The sequence below is a fragment of the Nomia melanderi genome, chromosome 5, assembly GCF_051020985.1.
Source record: "Nomia melanderi isolate GNS246 chromosome 5, iyNomMela1, whole genome shotgun sequence".
Lineage (NCBI taxonomy): Eukaryota > Metazoa > Arthropoda > Insecta > Hymenoptera > Halictidae > Nomia > Nomia melanderi.
This window is the reverse complement of record NC_135003.1, coordinates 15,958,578-15,979,698: the sequence shown is the minus strand read 5'-3', so window position 1 is coordinate 15,979,698 and position 21,121 is coordinate 15,958,578. Positions and strand designations below refer to the sequence as shown.

General features: G+C 44.7%; 1 protein-coding gene across 1 annotated transcript in view; it reads right to left on the bottom strand.

The window, feature by feature from the left end:
- The window catches only part of LOC116424524 (uncharacterized), a 30,001-nt gene extending 9,116 nt beyond the window's left edge, over nucleotides 1–20,885 (bottom strand). Inside the window, exon 1 of the mRNA XM_031971038.2 lies at nucleotides 19,456–20,885. Coding sequence (XP_031826898.1) covers nucleotides 19,456–20,386 — 931 coding nt within the window. The 5' untranslated portion in view covers nucleotides 20,387–20,885. The remainder of the gene's footprint in view (nucleotides 1–19,455) is intronic.
- Between the last annotated feature and the right edge of the window lie 236 nt (nucleotides 20,886–21,121).

Here is a 21,121-nt window from a genome sequence, read left to right as displayed (position 1 = left end):
GTGCTAATATTGGAGAGTGTGATTATGAAAATAGAAGTACTATGGAAATAGGTTTTTTTAATAAATATGACGGTTAGTCGATTTTGGGAATATTCTGTTTTAATGAAATCTTTATTGGAGAAGCAGACTATTAGACTTATTTTTTGAGGCAGTAATTAATTTAATGAAACCATTTCAGCGTTTGATGGGTTTTTACTTATTTCAAGATAGCTGAATTAATTCGTCGGCTGGTGGACCGATATTTATACAAATATTGGAGAGTGTAATTAAGAAAATAGAACTATTACAGAGAATAGGTTTTTTTAAATAAATATAACGATTATTCAATTTTAGGAATATTCTGTTTTAATGAAATCTTTATTGGAGAAGCAGACTATTAGACCTATTTTCTGAGGCAGTAATTAATTTAATGAAACCATTTCAGCGTTTGATGGGTTTTTAGTCATTTGAAGATAGCTGAATTAATTGGTCGGTCGGTGGAGGTATACTTATGCAAATATTGAAGAGTGTAATTAAGAAAATTGTTACAGGAAGTAGACTTCTTCAATAAATATGAAAATTATTAAACTTATTATTATTTTAGATTCTCGAATTGTGTTTTAAGAATATTAGAATAGAATTACTTTACGAATTTCCGAAATTGCATAAAAATGTTCCAAGTATCTTATATATTTCTTATATCCTATGCAAACGTGTATTTTCAGATTTCCCGTGAATAAATTGAAGTCTACAGCGTGCTCATTAGCACTGGTTCATCGGCGGTAATTTACGAGGTGTAATTTGTGGCAATATATCAGCTAGTTTCCCGAATGGTTATAAAGTGGCGTGGTAAGCCAATGATTTAATAGCGAGTTCTTCAGCAGTGTTGATAAAATCGCACGGTCGAGAGAAACTAATCCGTTGATCGGACCGGATCATCTGCCCCTTATGCGGTAACGATCCCCTTTTAGCCGGGCATTACGCAATTCAAATATTATTCAAAGGCTAAAAGCCAGGGGCCCACGGTGCAGATGACGCAAGGGGGTGGGGGATGGACGCGCACGCGTGCAACCGCGGTGTTCGGTATTGTGTTACAGGAAAGACGGTCCTCGATAGGGGCACCGACTCTCTGTCATCCTTTCCTTTCCGAATTCCTAAAAATTTCAAATCATTTCGCAGCATTCCGTTGAAAACGTTCGAACGCATTTGTAGTAATCGGACGAGCCCCAAGTTTATAGTGGGGTTATTATTATAGATATCGAAAAGGTGGATCTTCAGTAAAAAGAGAATTAGGAAACAATATGGACAACACGTAAGAATACAACTTAATGCCACGAAGGCCAACACACGACTCTATCACGCACAAAAATGTTCTCCGCTGTCTCTCGCCAAAATGTCCTCACGCACGCATTCCCACTCGCTTTTAACGCACACCCCCATTCGCTCTTTCTCACCCTTGCACCCTTCTCGCATCTTTCGTCCATAGTCTAAATTCACGCAGTCGCGTACACGCTTTTCTCACGGTCCAGTCGCTCGGTTCCGGACACTCTTCCTCGCATTCTTTCAGCCGCTCGAGATTTTCTAAACGCAGTCACACTATTTTCCAATCATCACGCCGGTCCGTCGCAATACGACCTGCTCGCCCTTACGCACGCACGACAAACCATTCATCTTACAATACTTTAATCTACGCTAAATATTCTAGATACTAAATATTCTAGGTTATATGTTAACCCTTTGCACTCGAGAGGTGACTGTCACTTGATTCGACACAGTAAAACTATGGAATGTGATATTTAATGTTAACCCTTTATGGGCCGAAGTTTTGTTCATTATTATGACAAAATCTGTGCAGTACAAAATTAATAGATATCCACATATGAATACGAATTAACAATGTATCCAATAGTTTAAATAATTTCATCAAACGAATGTATTTTGTAACTTTCAAGTTACAATTATTACATATTTAGTCAGAAAGTAATGAATATTTGTAATCAAAAATATTGTCGAGTGCAAAGGGTTAACGTGTAACAATGACAGGCCAATGAAATGGTCGCTTTTCGATGATTGGCGAGTATCAGTCGTAACAGTTAGATCGATCAGTTGTCATATGTTTTCTAATTCCGATTTACCAGTATTCGAATGATTAGTATTCAGAGAAATTTGATTTTAAGGAAAATTCGTTTTCCAAGGTACACGAGAGATAATGGGATTAATCGATCGAACACATGTAGGGAAGAATGTAGGCACCAGTGTGCGAGGTTGTGTGAGTTACTGCGATGTCGAATGGCTCTGTGATATTAATGTTGTCATCGCCGCATGAGAACTTGTAGAGTTGGTTCGACAGGACACCTTTCAGCGAAAAAACATGTCGGCTGGTCAGGATCCAGCTGTATTTGAAGGTATCTGATTTCCACATCCGATTACACGCTACAACGCCAGCCGATCTAGCTCTTTCTTTTCGATAAATATTTGAGCTATAACCTTAGATCGTGAAGTTTCACGGTGAAAAGAGAGCACGTAGACACCAAAGCACATCCCCAATGAAATTAACCTTTTTAATATATACAATGCAATATTTTTCAAATGTTCTCATTAAAATTTGTCACTATGAACTGTAAAGTTCCGTCATTTGTATTCGTAACCAATAGATTTAAAATATATTACATAACAATATGATACCTGAGTTTTTTATAGATAGTGTCAAAATATAATGTAATTTATATAATATAAATATAAAATTTGATTCGAATTGATTATCTATTTAAAACATATTACATAACAACATGATACCCGACTTTTTCTACGTATAGTGACATAAGTGTATCTCACTGAAAATCCGCACAATTCAATTTCCCAATAACTAGCCAGCAACGCGTTAATCCAGCAACAAACCGATAAAAACCTCCAGCTCCAACGACAAAAATCACTGAAACCCACTAAACTGGAACATCACCTATCCAAAGGACATTCCTACGGTAACCCCGCATTCCCCATCTTTCACCATTGCAATAAAGTTGCGCGCGACCGGAGCGAAATGCGCGAAGCAAATAAAAGGCTCGACGCTAAAAACTCGGAGTCCTCTGGAACAATATTCCCCGTTGGAAGGGTTGACTTGATGGAATAACGTATATACGTGTAAAGTGAGCCACTAGGAAGCCGTTCTCAACAAGGTAAGGACCGAGGGCTCGGTTATACGTTGTTTACGTCCGCCGGCCGATAATAATATCGTCAATTTATTGGCTTTAATCATCGACGATTTCTCTACCCTCTGACGCCTACCGTGAACGATAACGACACCATAAACAGTCTCCGAGGACTGGCGGGCAGTTTTTCCATGGCCAGAGAGAGAGAGAGAGAGAGAGACAGAGAGAGAGATCTTTCTCGCGGGTTCCGAGGAATTCCGTGGCCGTAGCACGCGCGCGGACGATATTCAAATGATTAAACGTACGACCGAGCAGGGGCGCGCGGAAGCGTTCCACCGGTGCCTAACAAGCCCCCGGTGAACGGTAATAAGGAATATCGGGACGTTTAACGAGCCTCGTAAAACCGTTATTGTTACTCGAACGGCATCAATAGCGCTATCGTGTTTTACTGTTACTTAACGTTCGTCGTAATAAAGTTTCAGCGCGCCGCAGCGCCGCGCAGCGCCGCGCGGCGTTCCTCTCGCGGAAACGCAACACGTCCGACAGTAAATTGCGTTACACCTTAACGAACGCGCGCGGATCGAACCTGTTCCGCGGCTTCGCCGGCCGAGTTTTCAATGTGTCCCGGCCGATACGGGCGGTTTTGAAATACTGTTTCAACGTTTAGCTTTAGGGGATCGCTTCTTGGCTTCTGGTTGGACGCCCTTTGGCACTGCAACCCTTTGCACTCGATTCTTCGGTAGAAATATTCGAAGACTTTCTGATGAGATGAATACGATATGATTTGTAACTAATTTAACGCTAGGTTTACGGAGGAATTTTGTATACATTATTTGGTGAATGTTTCGGTCGGTTTTGGTTCATCCGATTATATGAATGTATATATTTTCAAAATCTAAGTAGGGGAATGTCAACTGTTCTAGGAACAGAATAAACTGTACAATAGATGCCCGTGAACCTAGTGTTAACGAGATTTCACAGATAAATTAAACAGAGCTATTTTATTTCAGTATTTCACATTGCAATGCAAAATTTAATTTGAGATACTAAATATTCAACTTCATAGTTGCTGTATCAAATCAAGTGATGAGAGTCGCCTTTCGAGTAAAGGGTTAACCCTTTGCGGACGAAGATACTTTGAGATATGCAAAGTCTTCGACGATTGAAGTTAACTTAAATATCGGTTACTTGATTAATAGGAAAAAAGGAAACTATGAGCTGATCTCTTGCTGTCAGAGTAATTAAATCATTTTTCTGCGATTTAGTCTTCCAAATATGAACACTTCATGTCTAAGTGTCGACGTTCGTCCGCAGAGGGTTAACACGTTGAATGCCATGGGGGTCACCGGTGACCCCCGACCAAATTAAATCACTACAGTTCACTCAATGAAACGACGATTATTTGGAAATATTTCTATATTACAAATAATGCTACCTAATTTCGTGACATTCAACTAGAAGAACGTGCAATAATAATAATAATAATGCAATAATAATGCAATTCAATCAAATGATTTAATATCATATTTTTTCCATTCTGTGTATTTTGCTCTATGAAATCGTGCGGCGTTCAACGTGTTAAAGTATTGGCCCTCTTGAGACAGGGAGCAGGGGGTTGTTTAGAGAGAGGGTTTTTATGTTTTGGGGATGATGACGAGAACTGGTTCTTTGCAGATGTTTATGCAGTTTGGGTTTGTTGGACTGTTATTTATTCTATCTTCATGAAATGGGAAATTGAATGTGTAGGATTGGATGGATTGATCATTACGCGGAGAATATATGGAACATTCAGAGTATAATGACAATTCTGTTTCTGATTGTGTTCCAGAAGATTTGAATTTAAATGACGAGTCCAGTGATAATTCACTTCCACTGAAACGTGGTAGTATATTACTCGTAGAATAAAACGGATCGTCATTAATTACAGAAAGTAAAACTGGAATATCGACTGCTGAATGGTTGGAACATTAACGGCCGCTGACACAGCTAAATATTAAGATCCCAGAGAGCTGAATACCAGCTTCTAATAAATCAGTCAGCACTCCCGACATCACAGAGAGAATATTAAGTGTCCCAGACGTTTTATTTAAACTATTGGAACGATTTCCTTTCGCGCCGCCCCTTCCGACGGGGTGCTCCATTAACGCGCAGATCTCAGCGGCGAGATAGCTAATGCCCTGAGTCAGTGTCACCAGGCTTCGGCAAACAAGATTCGAATCAGGTTCACCGAGGCAGTAACAGAAAATTGATTATTATTAGAAAACGTTACGAGCGCCGATGACTCGGCGGTTTCGTTCCAAACGTAACGTTCGGTTCGACGCGAAAAACAACCTTTCTCCACTGCCTCTCAAAAATACTTTCCCTCCGTCGACATTCCGAAAGAACTCGACTCGTCTAAAATCGGAAAAATCCCATACCAATAAAACCACTATACCCCAATACATTCGCTTTCCTTCGTTTTCCACGAGCTTCGAATTTATTTACGTTTCCCCTGTACTCGGATAGAATCGAGCCTTTTTCGAGGCAGACGTCGTTACAACAGGAAATTACAATTTTTCAAGGAATTCATTTTTCTCCGTTCTTTACGATCCGCTTTCGGGCGCGGATAAGATCACGGAGCGGTCGAGATCCAGGAGTCGCGTAAATCCAATGAAAAACCAACATTGTGTATCGCGCCGGTGGTCTGCGTGCAGGCCAGTCAGCGGGGATCCACGGAGGCCGGTCTGCCCGAGAACGTGCAAAAGTCGGCGTGCGTGTCGCGGCCGCGCCAGAAGCGTTTCCCGCTGAAATTAGGCGTAGCACGCTTCGCGTTCGGCTTGTCGATAACTTCCACCGGTCGTCCCACCCGCGGACGACTCTGTTTCTCTCAAATTTCTTATTCGGCTGTTCGCGGAAAAGGCGACCGCCGAGAATTGGAGCACGTGCGGGGAACGGTAGCGCGCCGATTCGCGGCGTGCGCCGCGTTTTCGCGTCGGCCGCCCACTTTTTGCTCGGGGAAACGTTCGGTGAGGCTGAAATTTGAATTTCTAGATATGATAAACGTACGTGCCGAACGGTTGCGTGCGGTCAGCTTTATTTATGGACCCGAGGTCAGTCGATTTGGCGTATTAAGAGTTTCATTTTTATCGGCCTCGAACCGTCCGACTTCGCCACGTTCACTTACGGCTCCTTGTACTAGAGGACTGACGTGATGGTCTTCGAGTTGTCTGTACGTTCACTTTGGGATCATTGATCGAACGCATTAGAGAATGAATGTTTCGAATGATTAGAAAGAAACTGAGAGATCGAGGAACACGATCATCGAGCCATAAATTCGAAGAAAGACACTCGAGCAAGGGTGCAGAAGAAACGCTAGGAAAGAACAGAGATTCAGGGCAAGTCGAGCAACATGCAAGCACGAAGGTCGAAGGCCTAGAAACTGGCGAGCAAAAAGCGGCGGGAACGAGCGCGAGGCGAGGAACCGGGGTGAAAGGGAAGAATCGCGAAATAAGTGAAACAAGTGGAACACCGGTCCAATCCTTTCATCCACTGGAACCTATAGAATCTAATCCTAAACGCTACAGAGTAACCATTAAATCTCATCGGTGTTAGCAAGACCTGCAGAAAGGGGTTGAAACTATGCAATAAACTACCTAACCAAGACTAAGTCGCGGGCAAATCATTTAACCTATGATTTCTTTCTCAACTCTGACCGATACGGCTACTTTGTCATTAATAATTTATTGGAAAAAGAGAAAAATTCTAAGCATATATTATGCCTACACTTCCTTTTAAGTATAACAGTTGATTACAGAGGAATAATATTTACTTTGAATTCGACTGAATTGAGTAATATATATATTCGTTGAATCATGTTGAAAATCTTCACGAGTCTCACTCGTTGTAGGACAAGGGGTTTACTCGGGCAGCAAGGGATTACATAAGATATTACAAGAATGTATCACTATTCTAACGAATCAAAGAAACTACCCTAAAATTATTAGGTTCTCCGCGCATACAAATTTTCTACCGAGAAGGAAAATAAAAGATCGAAGGGATGTTACAGCATTTCTCATTTTCACTAGTCGCAGTTGCTGATAAATTACAAAACCATCTGGAGTGCTAAGGGTTAAGCATTTTGAGCATTCGGCGCTCGGCACACGACAGTAGACAAATTACATTTCGACGTTCGATTTCCAATTGTAACAGTAGACAAACGACGTTTCGACTATTGTGAATATTGAAGGTTATTATAAAACCGAAGAACGTTGAATATCGATAAAGAACAACATCGAAAATCACCTAACACCAACAAACAAGCCTTTGCTGAATCCTATGGGGCACTGCGTCACTGGCAGTGCCAGCACATTGTAAAGCATAATAAGTGTAATTCGCCTCGTGTACATTCGGCACCTACAGAGTTCAAAGGTTTAATCTGTAACAGCAAGCCGCTGCCGCTCCAAAAACTCCCCCATACAACCACACTCTAAAACCCTAACAAATACCACTTCTCTATCGCCAATACAAAACGCGTATGGATCGTGTCTCATTCCCTCTTCGCAACCTCCACCCCCGCTACAAACTCAATCGAACTATGAGAGGCCGAGTGTACCCTCGCAGTACACAAGCGAGGTAGCGACGAAAAAGAAGAATCAAACGAAAATAAAGCGTCCGCTCGTAGCGGCGCGAGAAAGAGGTAGGTCGGTCGGTTTCGCAGGAGAGCGTAGGTAGAGCGGACTGACCAGCGAAGCCGTCAGGCAGGCAGGCAGGCAGGCAGGCAGGCAGGCAGGCAGGCAGGCGGGCAGGTTAAAGCGAGCTAAGGCAAAAGCAAGGCAAAGCGAGTCGAGTCGAGTCAAGCCGAGAGAGCTCGCAGCGTGTTGCGGCGCGGCTAGGGCCGTCGGCGAACGCGTGAGTGAGTGGCCGATATCTTGCGAGGGGATCAGAGGATCGTTCGCGTGTTTCCACCCGGGCTGCCACCCGCCGAACCCGGCCGAACCCCCGGATCCCGCAACACCCGCAACGACCCTGCCGCCTGCCTAAGTAACTGACTCTCCCCTGCCTGCCTGGCAGCCCCCCTTTCTCGCCGCGGACTCGCTGGCTAGCTGGCTAGCTAGCTAGCTAGCTAGCAAGCTAGCAGAGAGACCCCCTGTTCGCCACCCCGACAATCACCGACCCTGTCCACGTGTCTCGCTCACGGTGATTTTCATTTCCGCGGGCACCTTGAACGATATATCGCGCCACCTCTCGAAAAAGCTCCTCCGGGGAAAAACGCCACGCCGGCACGCTGATACGCGTCGTCACCTGAGCCGGCTGATACTTGGATCGTAATTGTAGCTGGTCAGGTGCTCGATGTGATTTCTAGCGTTCTGTTTAGGAGATTGGTTTTCATTTGATGGATTTCTGGTGTTTTATAGATTATGGGATCTTTGATCGTTGATTTGGTTGTTGTATGATTGAAGTTGGAAGATTGATTGATTTCTGGTGTTTCGTAGATTATGGGATCTTTGATCGTTGGTTTGGTTGTATGATTGAAGTTGGAAGATTGTAGTGGAAGACGTCTTGGTTAGGTCTTGGTTAGGTCTTGGTTAGGTCTTGGTTAGGTTTTTGATTGATTTCTGGTGTTTTATAGATTATGGGATCTTTGATCGTTGATTTGGTTGTTGTGTGATTGAAGTTGGAAGATTGATTGATTTCTGGTGTTTCGTAGATTATGGGATCTTTGATCGTTGGTTTGGTTGTATGATTGAAGTTGGAAGATTGTAGTGGAAGACGTCTTGGTTAGGTCTTGGTTAGGTCTTGGTTAGGTCTTGGTTAGGTTTTTGATTGATTTCTGGTGTTCTGTAGATTCTGGTATCTTTGATCGTTGGTTTGGTTGTATGATTGAAGTTGGAAGATTGTAGTGGAAGACTCTTAGATCTCCATTCTGTAGACGAGTCTTCTGACTTTAGAGAGGGTTAAGTTTCTTCCATAAATTAAATCGTGTGTTACAAAACGAAGAGAAACATGTACCTCAAAGCAAGAATACCATCTTGATCTCTTTCAAACCTCTCGATCCTTCAAATTTCAAGATATCTAATCCTGCACTTCTCAACACTAGAACTACCGAGCATTTAATACGATTAACATGCAATTCCCATAAATCTTACATTAATCTTACATTCATCAACCTAACCATCGAGTGAGCAGTAGAAACTATTAGGGGTTGTTCTTATTCAGCTGTAAAGAAACATTTGTTCACTCCAACGAGCGTTACACAAACATTCATCGGTATCCTCGAGAGGATTGCACTAACGAGCTATCTTCACCGAAGGGTTGAACGATTCCACCGATCGCACTCCACTAACTGTATCATCCGAGGAAAGCTTAGACTACCGAGCAAACGAGCCGCCGTTCTCAATTTACGACGCTCAAGAATTCCCACCCCTCCATAAAATCTGCCCATTCGAATCGGCCATAATGAAATCCCCGGGCAAACAACTTCCCATTCCCACGCACTAATCAACTCGGCAACATCCCATCCGAATCTTCCCAGGATCGCAGCCCGGAGACGGACCTCTAACCCGTAACGCCGCCGCTGAAACGAGTCGCAAACCGTTCGCGTCGCTAATCGACGCTCGCCGCGGCCGTTCGCGTCGATGCAGGAAGCGTCGCGCGGGACAGCCGACTTTAGATCGAGCCGGAGAAAGTATCATTCTTACGACGATATTCTTATTGCGCCCGTTCCACGGTGCTCCGGCCGTCAAGCCTCCTCCGGCCGAAACAGCCTCTAAAACTTCTAAACAGAGATATACGCGCCGTTTCGGTTTTTAATCTCGCCGCGGGAGTCTCTCGCGTGAATTCCGATCCCACGGGGGAACCGAACGCGGAAAACCTCCGTGGAATGGAAGGCGGGTAGGGTAGGAGGGGGGGAGGGGAAAGAAACAGAAGCAGGGGAGAAAAAGAATCGAGCGCAATTGATGTGGTCGATTTCGAGCCGGCCGGCCGCCGCGATACGTGACGCGACGTCGTAAAGCGGCTTTACACGGTCGAATATAAAACGAGGGAACAAGCGGCGAGCGCCGCTCGTCGGATTGAAGGAGGAGAGCGTGCAATCAAGACGGCCCGAGCCGTTCGTTCTATTCATAAGTAACGCGAAATATGCCGTAAAACCGGCGAAACGCCGCGAACACGGACCAGCCCGACGTAATTCGCCGCGCGGCCCGGCCGTGCGCGCGAGAGAGAGAGCGCGTTACGTACGCGCTCGCGTGTGCCTTAATTTACGCTAAACGGACTTTATTGCGGCCGGACCGTTATTCAATGCGCGGGGACGTTGTTAATCAATTTCACGAGCGTTGAATGATGTTTGACCGGATCGCGACGGTATCTTGACGCGGCGGCGGCCGTAAATCAAGCTTAACGAGCGTTTTGGGCGCGATTCGACGTTTCCCGGACCATTCTTCTGGAAAAGTTTGAGTTAGGAAGGCTGATTTTGTTAAGTTTCGATTGTTGATGATGGAGGATCGCGTTTTTCCGATTTCTTTTGGATTATATCGGTTTTCCGTGATTTTTCGCTCTTGTGCTGGCTATTAACCCTTTGTACTTGAGAGGTGATTCGCTCACCGCTTGATTTCATCCAATTAATTTATGAAATTTGATATTTAATATTATACTTTGTATAATAAGTTTCTGAAATATTGAAATAAGATATCTTTGTCTTTATCTCTTCAGAAAATGTTAAAATATTTCTACTGAAAAACTTCCGACTGGAAAAGGCGATTAAGCAATTGAGCCTACTATTTTATGAGTTTTGTGTTCCCGTAGGAATTTGACGAAATTGCTTGGATATTTATATTCTGAAAATTAGGAGAATCATGGAAGATCATTAGAATTTCGGAAGTTTGAACGAACTTAAAGATTTTAGTTGCTAACGCAAGGTTGAACGTGGTAACTATTCAAATTTGTATACAAACACTCAACATTTCGAACTTTCCACGAAACAGGCTGCATTTATCATTTATAAAGGAGCGTATTCAATAAACAAATTAATCGTGCATCGATCAGCGAAGTCACACAAGCAATTACTTCACTCCCCCGCCCTGAGCATAATGAAAAAACGTTGTATACGCATATCGGAAGCGACAGAAGCTCTTTTTTCCACGGTGAATGCCCGGAATTACGATTGCCCAGCTAAGGGTCGGTTGTTTGTTCCGCCCTTTTTCGGGGCTGCTGTGTCGCCAATCCCGCTATTGATTATATAGAGAAGAAATCGAGTCCGGTATGATAAATCGGGAGGGCTGACGTCGTTGCGACTCCCGCCAACCCTCGACCCACCCTCTCCTTCCCCTTTCTCCTGGCTCGTTTTGAAGGGTGGTCCACGCCGTCCCCATAGAGACCCTGCTCTGGACCCCGTCGAACGCATTATGGAGGCACGAAGGGAAAAAGCACTGCTATTGTGAGATCCCGGCCAACCAAAAAACGTGACCAACCGAAATCTACCGAAATCCGCCCCACCACTCTGCTCCGCCCATCTTGTTATTTCGATTGAACCGGCTCGCGCTGCGCAGATTCTCTCTGCGACTGGATGTATCGATATTCTACTATATATGAACCCTTCGTTGGCTAAGCCTAAGGATTTTTGGAAATTTTATCGACGCGATTAATTCCGAATTTTGTCTAGGTGAAATTAATTTCGAGGGAAATATCGCGTTATTCGACGTTAATTATTTCGCGAATTAATATTAAAGCTGTAAATTTCTTTCTGTCGTAGAACCACCAGTAGGGTAGACAGATCAGATTGGACAGTGATAAACTAATAGTTCAAACTGAGAAGAAGAACTTGAAAACCTTCGTTTTATAAGCAACAATCTAAAAACTGAAATATCCGATTCGCCCCGAACTCAATGAATATTTCATCCCCTAGAATCGTGGAGAAAATTTGTAGCCTTTGTTTAAAATTTCTGTTTCTTTTTCATAAACTGGGGATGGCCACTGACATTAAGCTTAATAATTACATACTGCACAAGTATAAATCCAAGAAAAAAGGACTGATTAACACTTTGACTTCCACAGTGGTCACCGATGACCAGAACCTCCAAATTCCCGAAGAACAATGAATAAAAAACTCGATCTCAAATAAACATATTCAGTACCATAAGTAGACAGATCACAGCGTAATACGACTACTGTAATACTAAACGATAAACAATTATTTTCAACATCATCTTTGTTGTGCGGCAGTCAACGCGTTAAACGTTATCGATAAGTGGAAATTAGGGGTGCAGTTCCACAGCGCCTATACGCGCTGCTAAAATCGAACGCGAAACCCGAGGGTGGGACACGGAGATACGCAAAACCGTAGACAGAATCAGGAATCCGAATTACAGTTTCGTGCGTCCGCAGCGTAGGAATTTGCGAGTCTGCGCACGCGAATAAGAAACGCGGACTCGGCCGGAACGGGGGTTGGAGTTTGATCGGTGGGGGCGGGCGCGGGTTCCGTTCGCATGTCCCGATGTAATAAGCGTCACCCTCCGTTACGTCTCGGCCGGTATTATTAATTTGATTATAATGAGCTATTAAGTGAAACGCTGGTAATCCTGACAAGCTCCATTCAACGATCTAGGCTTTAGAGTCACTCTCTCGGAACCCGGTGATTGCCTCGAACCCCGTCGCTGTTAAGCAAATTACCACCGTGCTGGGGGAACGCCGACACTCTTCTCGCTTTCAAACGACTGGCTGCCACCGTACTTTCGTTTTCGAATATTTAAATACAAGGTAAACGTCCCCGGCCCGCGGCGCCGCTATCAACCGGCTGAAAATCGTGAATGGAACGCTCTTAGGCTCCGGATATCGCTGATTCAACCGATTGCTCATTACATTTAGCGGCACTCGCGATTAATCTGAACGATTTAGATCGTAGATCGTAGTTCCTATTTATATTCCAGCCTCCTAACTGGGCGGTGTGACATTTATCGAGGTTCCGAGCTGCTGTATTTTCGAAATATTCGGATTCAAGGTGGACACCTCTATTTCCAGATTGTTACTGCTCTATTCACTTCGTATGAAAAATTTCGAATGGGTGGCTTTTGAATAGGATTTGGATTAAATAACTGGCTACTAGAAATATTATTTATAGCGTCGGGATTTAAACACTATCGAAGTTCGCGCAATTTTATAGCAAAAAGTCGCGGATCGAGAAAAACTTAATTATCGATGAAATTCATAACCGACAGCGTTCTCTAGCTATCTGGTTTGAAAAATTTCTTACTTTGTACCAGTTCCACTACAAGCATTTCTTTAACGAATGAAAAAATCAACCGAGCGCTGCTATTTGGAAAGAAATCGCCCGCAAAAAGAAACCTTGCGCCAGTAAAATGTTGAAGTCCGCACGACAAGGCGACAATCTGGTTGGAAAACGTATGTCCGCATGGAATACATTACCGAACGAATGAAAACGTATCATGTTTCCAGAAAATTAGCGTAATCATCGGGCATATCTGTTTTGATCGAGCCGACAAGTATTCATAAATGAATAACGAATGACTCTAGCTGTTCACCTGTGCCCGGACGGACGGACGGACAGACGTGTCGATGTATGAATTAATTTTTTCAACAATTTTGCCCCGATAATGTTCGCGTTTAATTTATGTAAATGGCAGCGCTCGAGTTTCTTGCGAAAAATCAGCCCGAAATGAATTTCGAGATTCGAGTCTTGTTTATTAACCCTTTGCACTCGAGGGGTGACTGTCGTTCGATTCGATAGCAAAGTTATACAATTTTACGTAGAATATTAACCCTTAACACTCCAGATGGTTTTGTAATTTTTATAGTATCCCTAGCGAAAGTGGAAAATGCTATATTCCTCAGATCTTGTATTTTCCTTAATGCAAAATTCGGATGTGTGAAAAATTGAATAATTTTAGGGTAGTTTCTTTAAGGTTCGTTGAAATATCTAATATTATTCCTGCTGCAATATTGGAGCCTACAGAATTCAAAGGGTTAAGCTTCGTACGCATTGGTGAAATGGAACCAAGCAGCTTGGTTCCTTAGTTTACTTGCGTTTTCTCTAGTTACATTCAAACTTTCTTATTTTACTTCCTTAGATTCAAAGAATATTGTATAGGAAAGTCTTGAATGTTCCTAGTGCAGAATTTTTCAAGTGCAAAGGGACTTGACGTATCGTTCACTTTACATTAATTAACAATTTCGCTCTCAATTTGAAAACGCAAGAAAATTCTCCATCTTTGCTTTACTTCGAAGATAATAAATTGGTAATAATAAAATAGCTTTTCGTTGTAATCCGTCAAGGAAGACCTTGATTTTTTGTTAAATTAACCTAGAAATCTTCATCAAGAGTCTCACTTGTTATTGTACGACGAGGGGTTAATAATTTTGTATACAATACATTTCGAAAGAACCTAGCGTATCGATGCTAGATCGATTTCGAATTGATTAGAATTGATTAGGCGTGATTTTGGAATAAAAACATGTCGCCGCGAGTGATACAGTTTTCCAGCGCAAGAGGTTAAAAGTGCTGGGATTAGCGCGAGCCTTGCCTATTCATGAAGTTTTTAACGATTCGTAGATTGGACTCGATACATCGATCTACGTATGCTTCACATTTGATAAAAATTATGTTTTCATCTTGTTACAGTCCGTTTTTTCCCCGTGTTTTCCTGCCTCGAGTGTTCCGCCGCACGTCACTTCTAAAGAGATACCCGCGCGATACTTAAGCATGTATTTACACGTATGCTAATCGATAACGATTGCCCGCTTCAAATATGTAATTCTAATTTAACGCGTTCAGAGGTATTTCAACGGTGCTTCGTATAAACGACGGGAAATTTATTGGTGTGCCTCGATTATTTCGTTTCTTAAATGTTCGTCGGGTAGAGCTATTACTCACGGTTTTATCTTGTCGCTGGTAGTTAATGTTTCTGTCCACGTTCGACTACATTTGTTTAGCCATTCCATTGGTTTACGTCGTTTTTCAGCGATTTGCATTTTATAATTTTATAATGTTGTAATTTCATGCCTTCGTAACTTCGCGACTTCATAATTTCATAATTTTATAATTTAATAACTTCATAACTTCATAACTTCATAACTTCATAATTTCATAATTTCATAACTTCATAATTTCATAATTTAATAACTTCATAACTTCATAACTTCATAACTTCATAACTTCATAACTTCATAACTTCATAACTTCATAATTTCATAATTTAATAACTTCATAACTTCATAATTCCATAATTTAATAACTTCATAATTTCATAATTCCATAATTCCATAATTCCATAATTCCATAATTCCATAATTCCATAATTCCATAATTCCATAATTCCATAATTTCATAATTTCATAATTCCATAATTTCATAATTCCATAATTTCATAATTTCATAATCCATTGTTTGGACTGGTTGTTCAAAAGTTTCTATACCTTCATACTTTATTGTTTACTGGTTTATAAATATTCATATCTCTCTCAAGCCTCTTTCATAGAGATGATATGATTATGGACAACATACGATCATCCAACGTTCACGTTTTTCATAATATTTGCATTAGAATTCTTGCATCAATGAACATGAATGTTTCTTATCAATATTACCTGTACGTTATTTTCAGTCGAAAGTTTATTAAGTCCCGGGTTGATTGAGAAAGGTACATCGCCATTCAATTAAAGCTCAAAGGCGCGTTATCAGTTATCGCGTCGAGTCTCCCGAAATAATCTGATAACTCGAGTGCAGAAATTTCGTTCTTAAGCTCGAATCTTATCGGGGCTTACCGATATCGTCGTTAACTGCCATTGATTCCGATCAGCTCGCGATAAACGCTGCCGGAACGTCGCGAGCGTTGCCTTTTTTCTCTCCAATCTTTCTTTGTATTTGTAAACAATGATTCCTCGTCAGAAACAAAAAAATCTAATCATTAACTCACAAGTGCAATCTCCGTAATCAATTTAAAACATAAAAAACAGTAAAAATAAAATAGAAAATTGAATTACACATTCAACATAGTAAACACTGTCGAATTTCCGAATTTCCACTTTCTAGAACCTTAAAAAAATACAAAACGATAACAATGAAAATTAAAACCCGATCGTCGATCTGCGAATAAATTCGATTCCCTTCCTTCGATGTCCACCGGCCAATCAACTTCTTCATCGCGATCTTTGCGGCGCACCCTCCGCCATTTTGGAGTTACCGAAGCATAGAACATTTCTCTAATGAAATTCCCTCGGTGATTGCTCAATTACCGCTTATTCCGCGGGCCGTGTTATCGGGATCTTTTTCCCGCGCTGATCGGTCGATTCAATTTGCATCGGTAAATTTGAAACATCTTGTACCGAGTGTCGAGACGTCTTATACAATCAGAATGACAACGGCCGAACTACTCGCTCGCGGTGGCGTTGCCGGCGAAATTTGCATCCGCTATCTCGGAGCGCGATGCTAATGCACGGAACGGATAACAAGATACCGCTTTTCCACGGGGAAACGAACGAAACGGCCGGCCGTGGTTTATACCCGTGGAATTTCGATCGCACATTTAATTACGAAAAAAACTCCCGTGGCGCCTACGATCTGAAGCGATTCGAGAAAACGGCTCGACGACCGAGGAAACGGCGCGCCTTTAATCCCGCTTAGAATGTCGCGCGTTAAAATTCCGCCTAACGTTGCTCGGATCGTCGTGTCCGAAAAATCGGTTTTACGAATCGATTCGTTCGCCGGATTTCACGGATACTTTCTTCCAATTAAATCCTCGTTACATCGTTCGCCGTTCTATTCAGGGAAATAGATGACCGAGACTTTTTGTCAATTATCTATAGTCTGTTCCGAGATGAATAGAAAGTTGTAGTTGAATATTGCATACTTCATTATAATTTCGAAAGTAGGAATCATTGAGATAACATCGTTAATAAGATAAAGAAACTAGTGAGTTTCTTTGTAGATCTCTCAAAGATCAATGTACAGTCTTCTAACAGATGAATTCGATATTGCCACGATAACTTCGATGAACAATACATCTAAACAACTTTCACCTTCCCAGCAATGATACTCGATTAACCGAGAAATTCAGAAATCAGCTGTACGAAGGAACAACGCCGCCGAGCGTGAAACGGCGCGATAACACAGCTTCCGAGCGATAACGCGGCTCGAACGGAATTCCAGTCGAGTGTTCGATTCGAATTGAAATATTTCCGGAATGGCTATCCCGGCGGAGTAATCGAGCCGTTCGCGGGCAAAAGATAAAACCGACGCAGCGGTTTGCGGGCCGGCTTGATTTATGGCCGCCCCCGTACGATATTCTCGTAAAACCCCCGTGTATCTTCCGTTACACTGGTTTCGTGTGCATAATCTTATCGGTCGCGTTTACGACTGTCGCATAGGCGTAAATAGAAGCTAAACAACTCACCGGGGACAGTATAAACACCGATAAATACGCGTTCTATCTCGTGAAAAGCTCGTTATCGCGGCCACTGTACGGAATCGTAATTTTCGTCCGGCTCCGGCATTCGTTCCCCGTTGTCCTTTGCACCTGAACGCCACCGAATCCCGTTGTTCGTCGTTGTCCCATTGTTGTTCCGCACCCGGCTACCGTTTTACGTCCCCCCATTATCGTAACGAAGGCGTGCAACCGCTCGGAGAATATTCGCGAACGGTGCCATTCGCGAATGCATAATGCAACGAGCCGATGTTGATGTAAAGCTTGTCGATACACGTTCGTCGGTAACGTGGGTTTATCAAACGTTGATGAAATTTAATGAACACGTTAACCCTTTATGTCCCGAATCGCATTATTCCCGCGGTTTTACCGCCGCTTCGCTAATCAGCGTGGACGGGTTTACGCGAGGACACGAACGCTTGTATCGGACGGTTCCAACTGAAGTTTAAAATTTCATTAATGAGCGAACAAAGTTTTAATGAGAAAAATTGGAACCGTTCGAATCTTTGTAATTTAGAGCATAATCGAACTGGTAATTTAGATTATGATTGCTAGTGAAAGTATTTTCGACGATAAATCATCAACGATTACTACGGTGTTTCTCGATTGCTGGAAATTCCGAGAAGCTTATTACCTGATCGTCATTACAAACGGAGGCCAGGAGATCTAAACTGCTTCCGCGGTGTCGTAAGTCATCGCGCAGTTGTCGGTCGCTTCGATCGTCGATAATCATCGATTTTATCAATCGCCGCTAATCGTTCCTACGTGCGCGTCACTCTCGGATCATTCGTCGAGCCCGAGTTCAAGGTACAACTTTTCCGTCGAAATGTTTGAAAACCGTCCGCCATTACCGTCGCGACGGCGATTCGGCCGGCGATAAAACAAGATGGCGGCGAACGGGGACGGTGTCCCGATCGCGCGGCGATCCTCGATCGCCGGAGGAGCACGTGCAGGATTAATGGATCCTGCGAACCGGAATTACGTGTCACGTTTTATTAATCTTGTTAGACGCGTGCTGCGAGCCCGCCGTTCGCGAGGCCGTAGCAACGTCACATTTCAGTTGGCCGTCAATCTTAATTGAATTCACCACCCAAGCGAAAACCGCTGAACTTCGGATCGGGCCCGGTGCTCGCGTAAACTGTCCTCAACGAGCGGCAATTGGGTCGTGTCGCGACTTCAACGCGACAAATTACGATCCCGAGTATTCCTGGCGCCGACCGGCCGACTTCGGAAATTTATGGAAAAAGGGGAACGCGGGGCGACCGTGGCTCCGGCGTGCGAAAATAATCGGGCAGATTTAGAGGCAACTGCGCTTCTCGCCTGATTGTTGTGGGAAACAGCGGTACAATTCACGGGAAAATTCCGATTTCTGATTTCTGAGGAGCTAGACTGTTTCTAGCTGAGACGCAGAATATTTGATCGTTTAGAATTCAAATACAAAAGCGACAAAAGCTATTGATAAATTGGAGAAGAAAGCAAAATCTAAATTGTCTATTCGTTTAGCAACGTGTATTGCATAACTTGCAAACCGTGCAAATATACTCCTCCGAGCGTAAACAATTCGCGAACTTAGAACTTGACGGCGACAGACCGAGAGAACAAGAGAAGTTCAAAGACCATACCCCTCTCCCGAAGCCAGCAACAACTCAATCATCGGAGGATCGAAATGAACCCATCACCCAGTTCGATCGTTCCACGCGGAAGGGATCGTTCGTCGATCGATCATCAATCCATCCTAAGATATCAATCTCCGCGGCAAACGTTCGCGTCTACGCGCGTCCCTAGCATCGCGGGCGCTAAACAGAAGTTAACGAGCGGCTACCGGATCGCCCCCGCGGCATGCTAATTTCACGGTGGCCGACTCGCGCGGGGTGGAATGTTAACAGCGCGGAATACACCCCGAACCGATATCTACGTACCGACGGGCTTGGGCACGTTCCTCTTCACCTGCATCCACTTGTACGTGGGCACGTGCGGTTGCTGCTGCTGTTGCTGCTGCTGCTGAGGATGATGCCCGTGTGCGTGCTGCTGATGATGATGCCCGTGCTGATGCTGCGGGTGTCCCGACTGCTGCAGCACGTGGTACCCGCCGGTCGGGTCGGGATTCTCCTCTTTGTAGTGGCCACCGGAGTGACTAGAGTAGTCGTTCTGCCGAATTTGCGGGTGATAGTGCAGGGACTCTTCGGTGGGAGGCAGCTGATGGAGATAGTTCGTGGTCCCGGGTATCTGGTAGTCGGGTTCGTGGTGATGGTGATGGTGGTGGTGATGACTAGAAGACTGATGGTGCAGCTCGTGCTCCGTCCTCGTGTGCCCGGGCACCATCGAGCTCTGATGGAGATTGCTGCCGGAAGACGGCGGCGGCGGATGATGATGATGATGGTGATGGTGCTCGTCCCTGTAGGTAGCCTGCTGGACATGGTAGCTTTGGTGAGGATCGACCGATCCGTGGGAGCCGTTCGTGTGTTGCGGCTGGTTCGAGTACGCCGCCGACGACGCGTAGTCCAGGTTCGTGTAGCTCAAGCCGTTCTCCGAGGAGATGATCGCGGTCGTCGTGCCATCCTCGTGCAGGACACCGGCCGACGGCGAGTAGAATCCTTGCGGGGGTGTGCCGGAGGACGCCGCGGACTCCGCGGCGAGGAAGCTCTCCGACGAAGACGAGGAGTACGGGGACACCGCTGTCTGAGGGAAGTAATGAGCCGGAGCTAGCTCCGGCGAAGGCGGGACGGGCACGTGTCCCCCGACGGACACGGGCTGATGATGATGATGATTCCCCTGGCCGGTGCACACGTAGTTCGGGTATGAGTCAGGCTTGCCGTAGGTTCCGTACATGCCCATGTCCATCATCATCATCCTCGTAACGGTGAGACGGATACATCAAATTAGCCACCCGACCTGCCGACCACCTCTTTCTCTCGTTCTATCTGGACAGGCTATCCAAGGTGATTACCGTACACCGGACAAGTCCTGCATCCCTGGAACCTGCCACAGAGTGTCAACAACGCACTTGCCGATGTACAGACGCAGCACAGATATCACAGACCGACGCACACCTCTCCAGAATCATCCCTTCGCGTACGATTAGTTGAGCAACGCTCGACCACCGGCGTGTTCCCAAGCAAACAGAGTCACTGTCCGATTCGCGGCCTCCGCGGTGCCGATGGCAGGCCCGTTATCAGTCCCAGTGTTCGCCAGGTGTTTCGCGGACGCAGGCGCCAGTAATAATCCCGAGGCACCTCAGCGTCGCGACAGTGGACGCGGGACCGGACCGTTACTCTCGGCGCCGGGATAAACGGTCGAAGTTAGCGGCGGCGGACGCGCGCGTGGTCGTCGATCCGGTCGACGAGGGTCGCTGAAGTGGACTGGCTAGGTGGACTCCTCCGGCGGTGCCAGAAGGCGGCACGGTCGAAGGCCTGCACGCACGCAGGTGAGACCGGGTCGCGGGGGTCTCGATGTGTCCAGCTACCGGCCGTCCCTGTCGCTCCCGGCGCGCGCTCTCGCTCGCTCCGCGGGCGCACCGTCGCGCTCGGACGGGGAAAGGCGCTGCCTCCGCCGCGCTGGGCGTGACCGTGCGCCTCTCCCACGTGA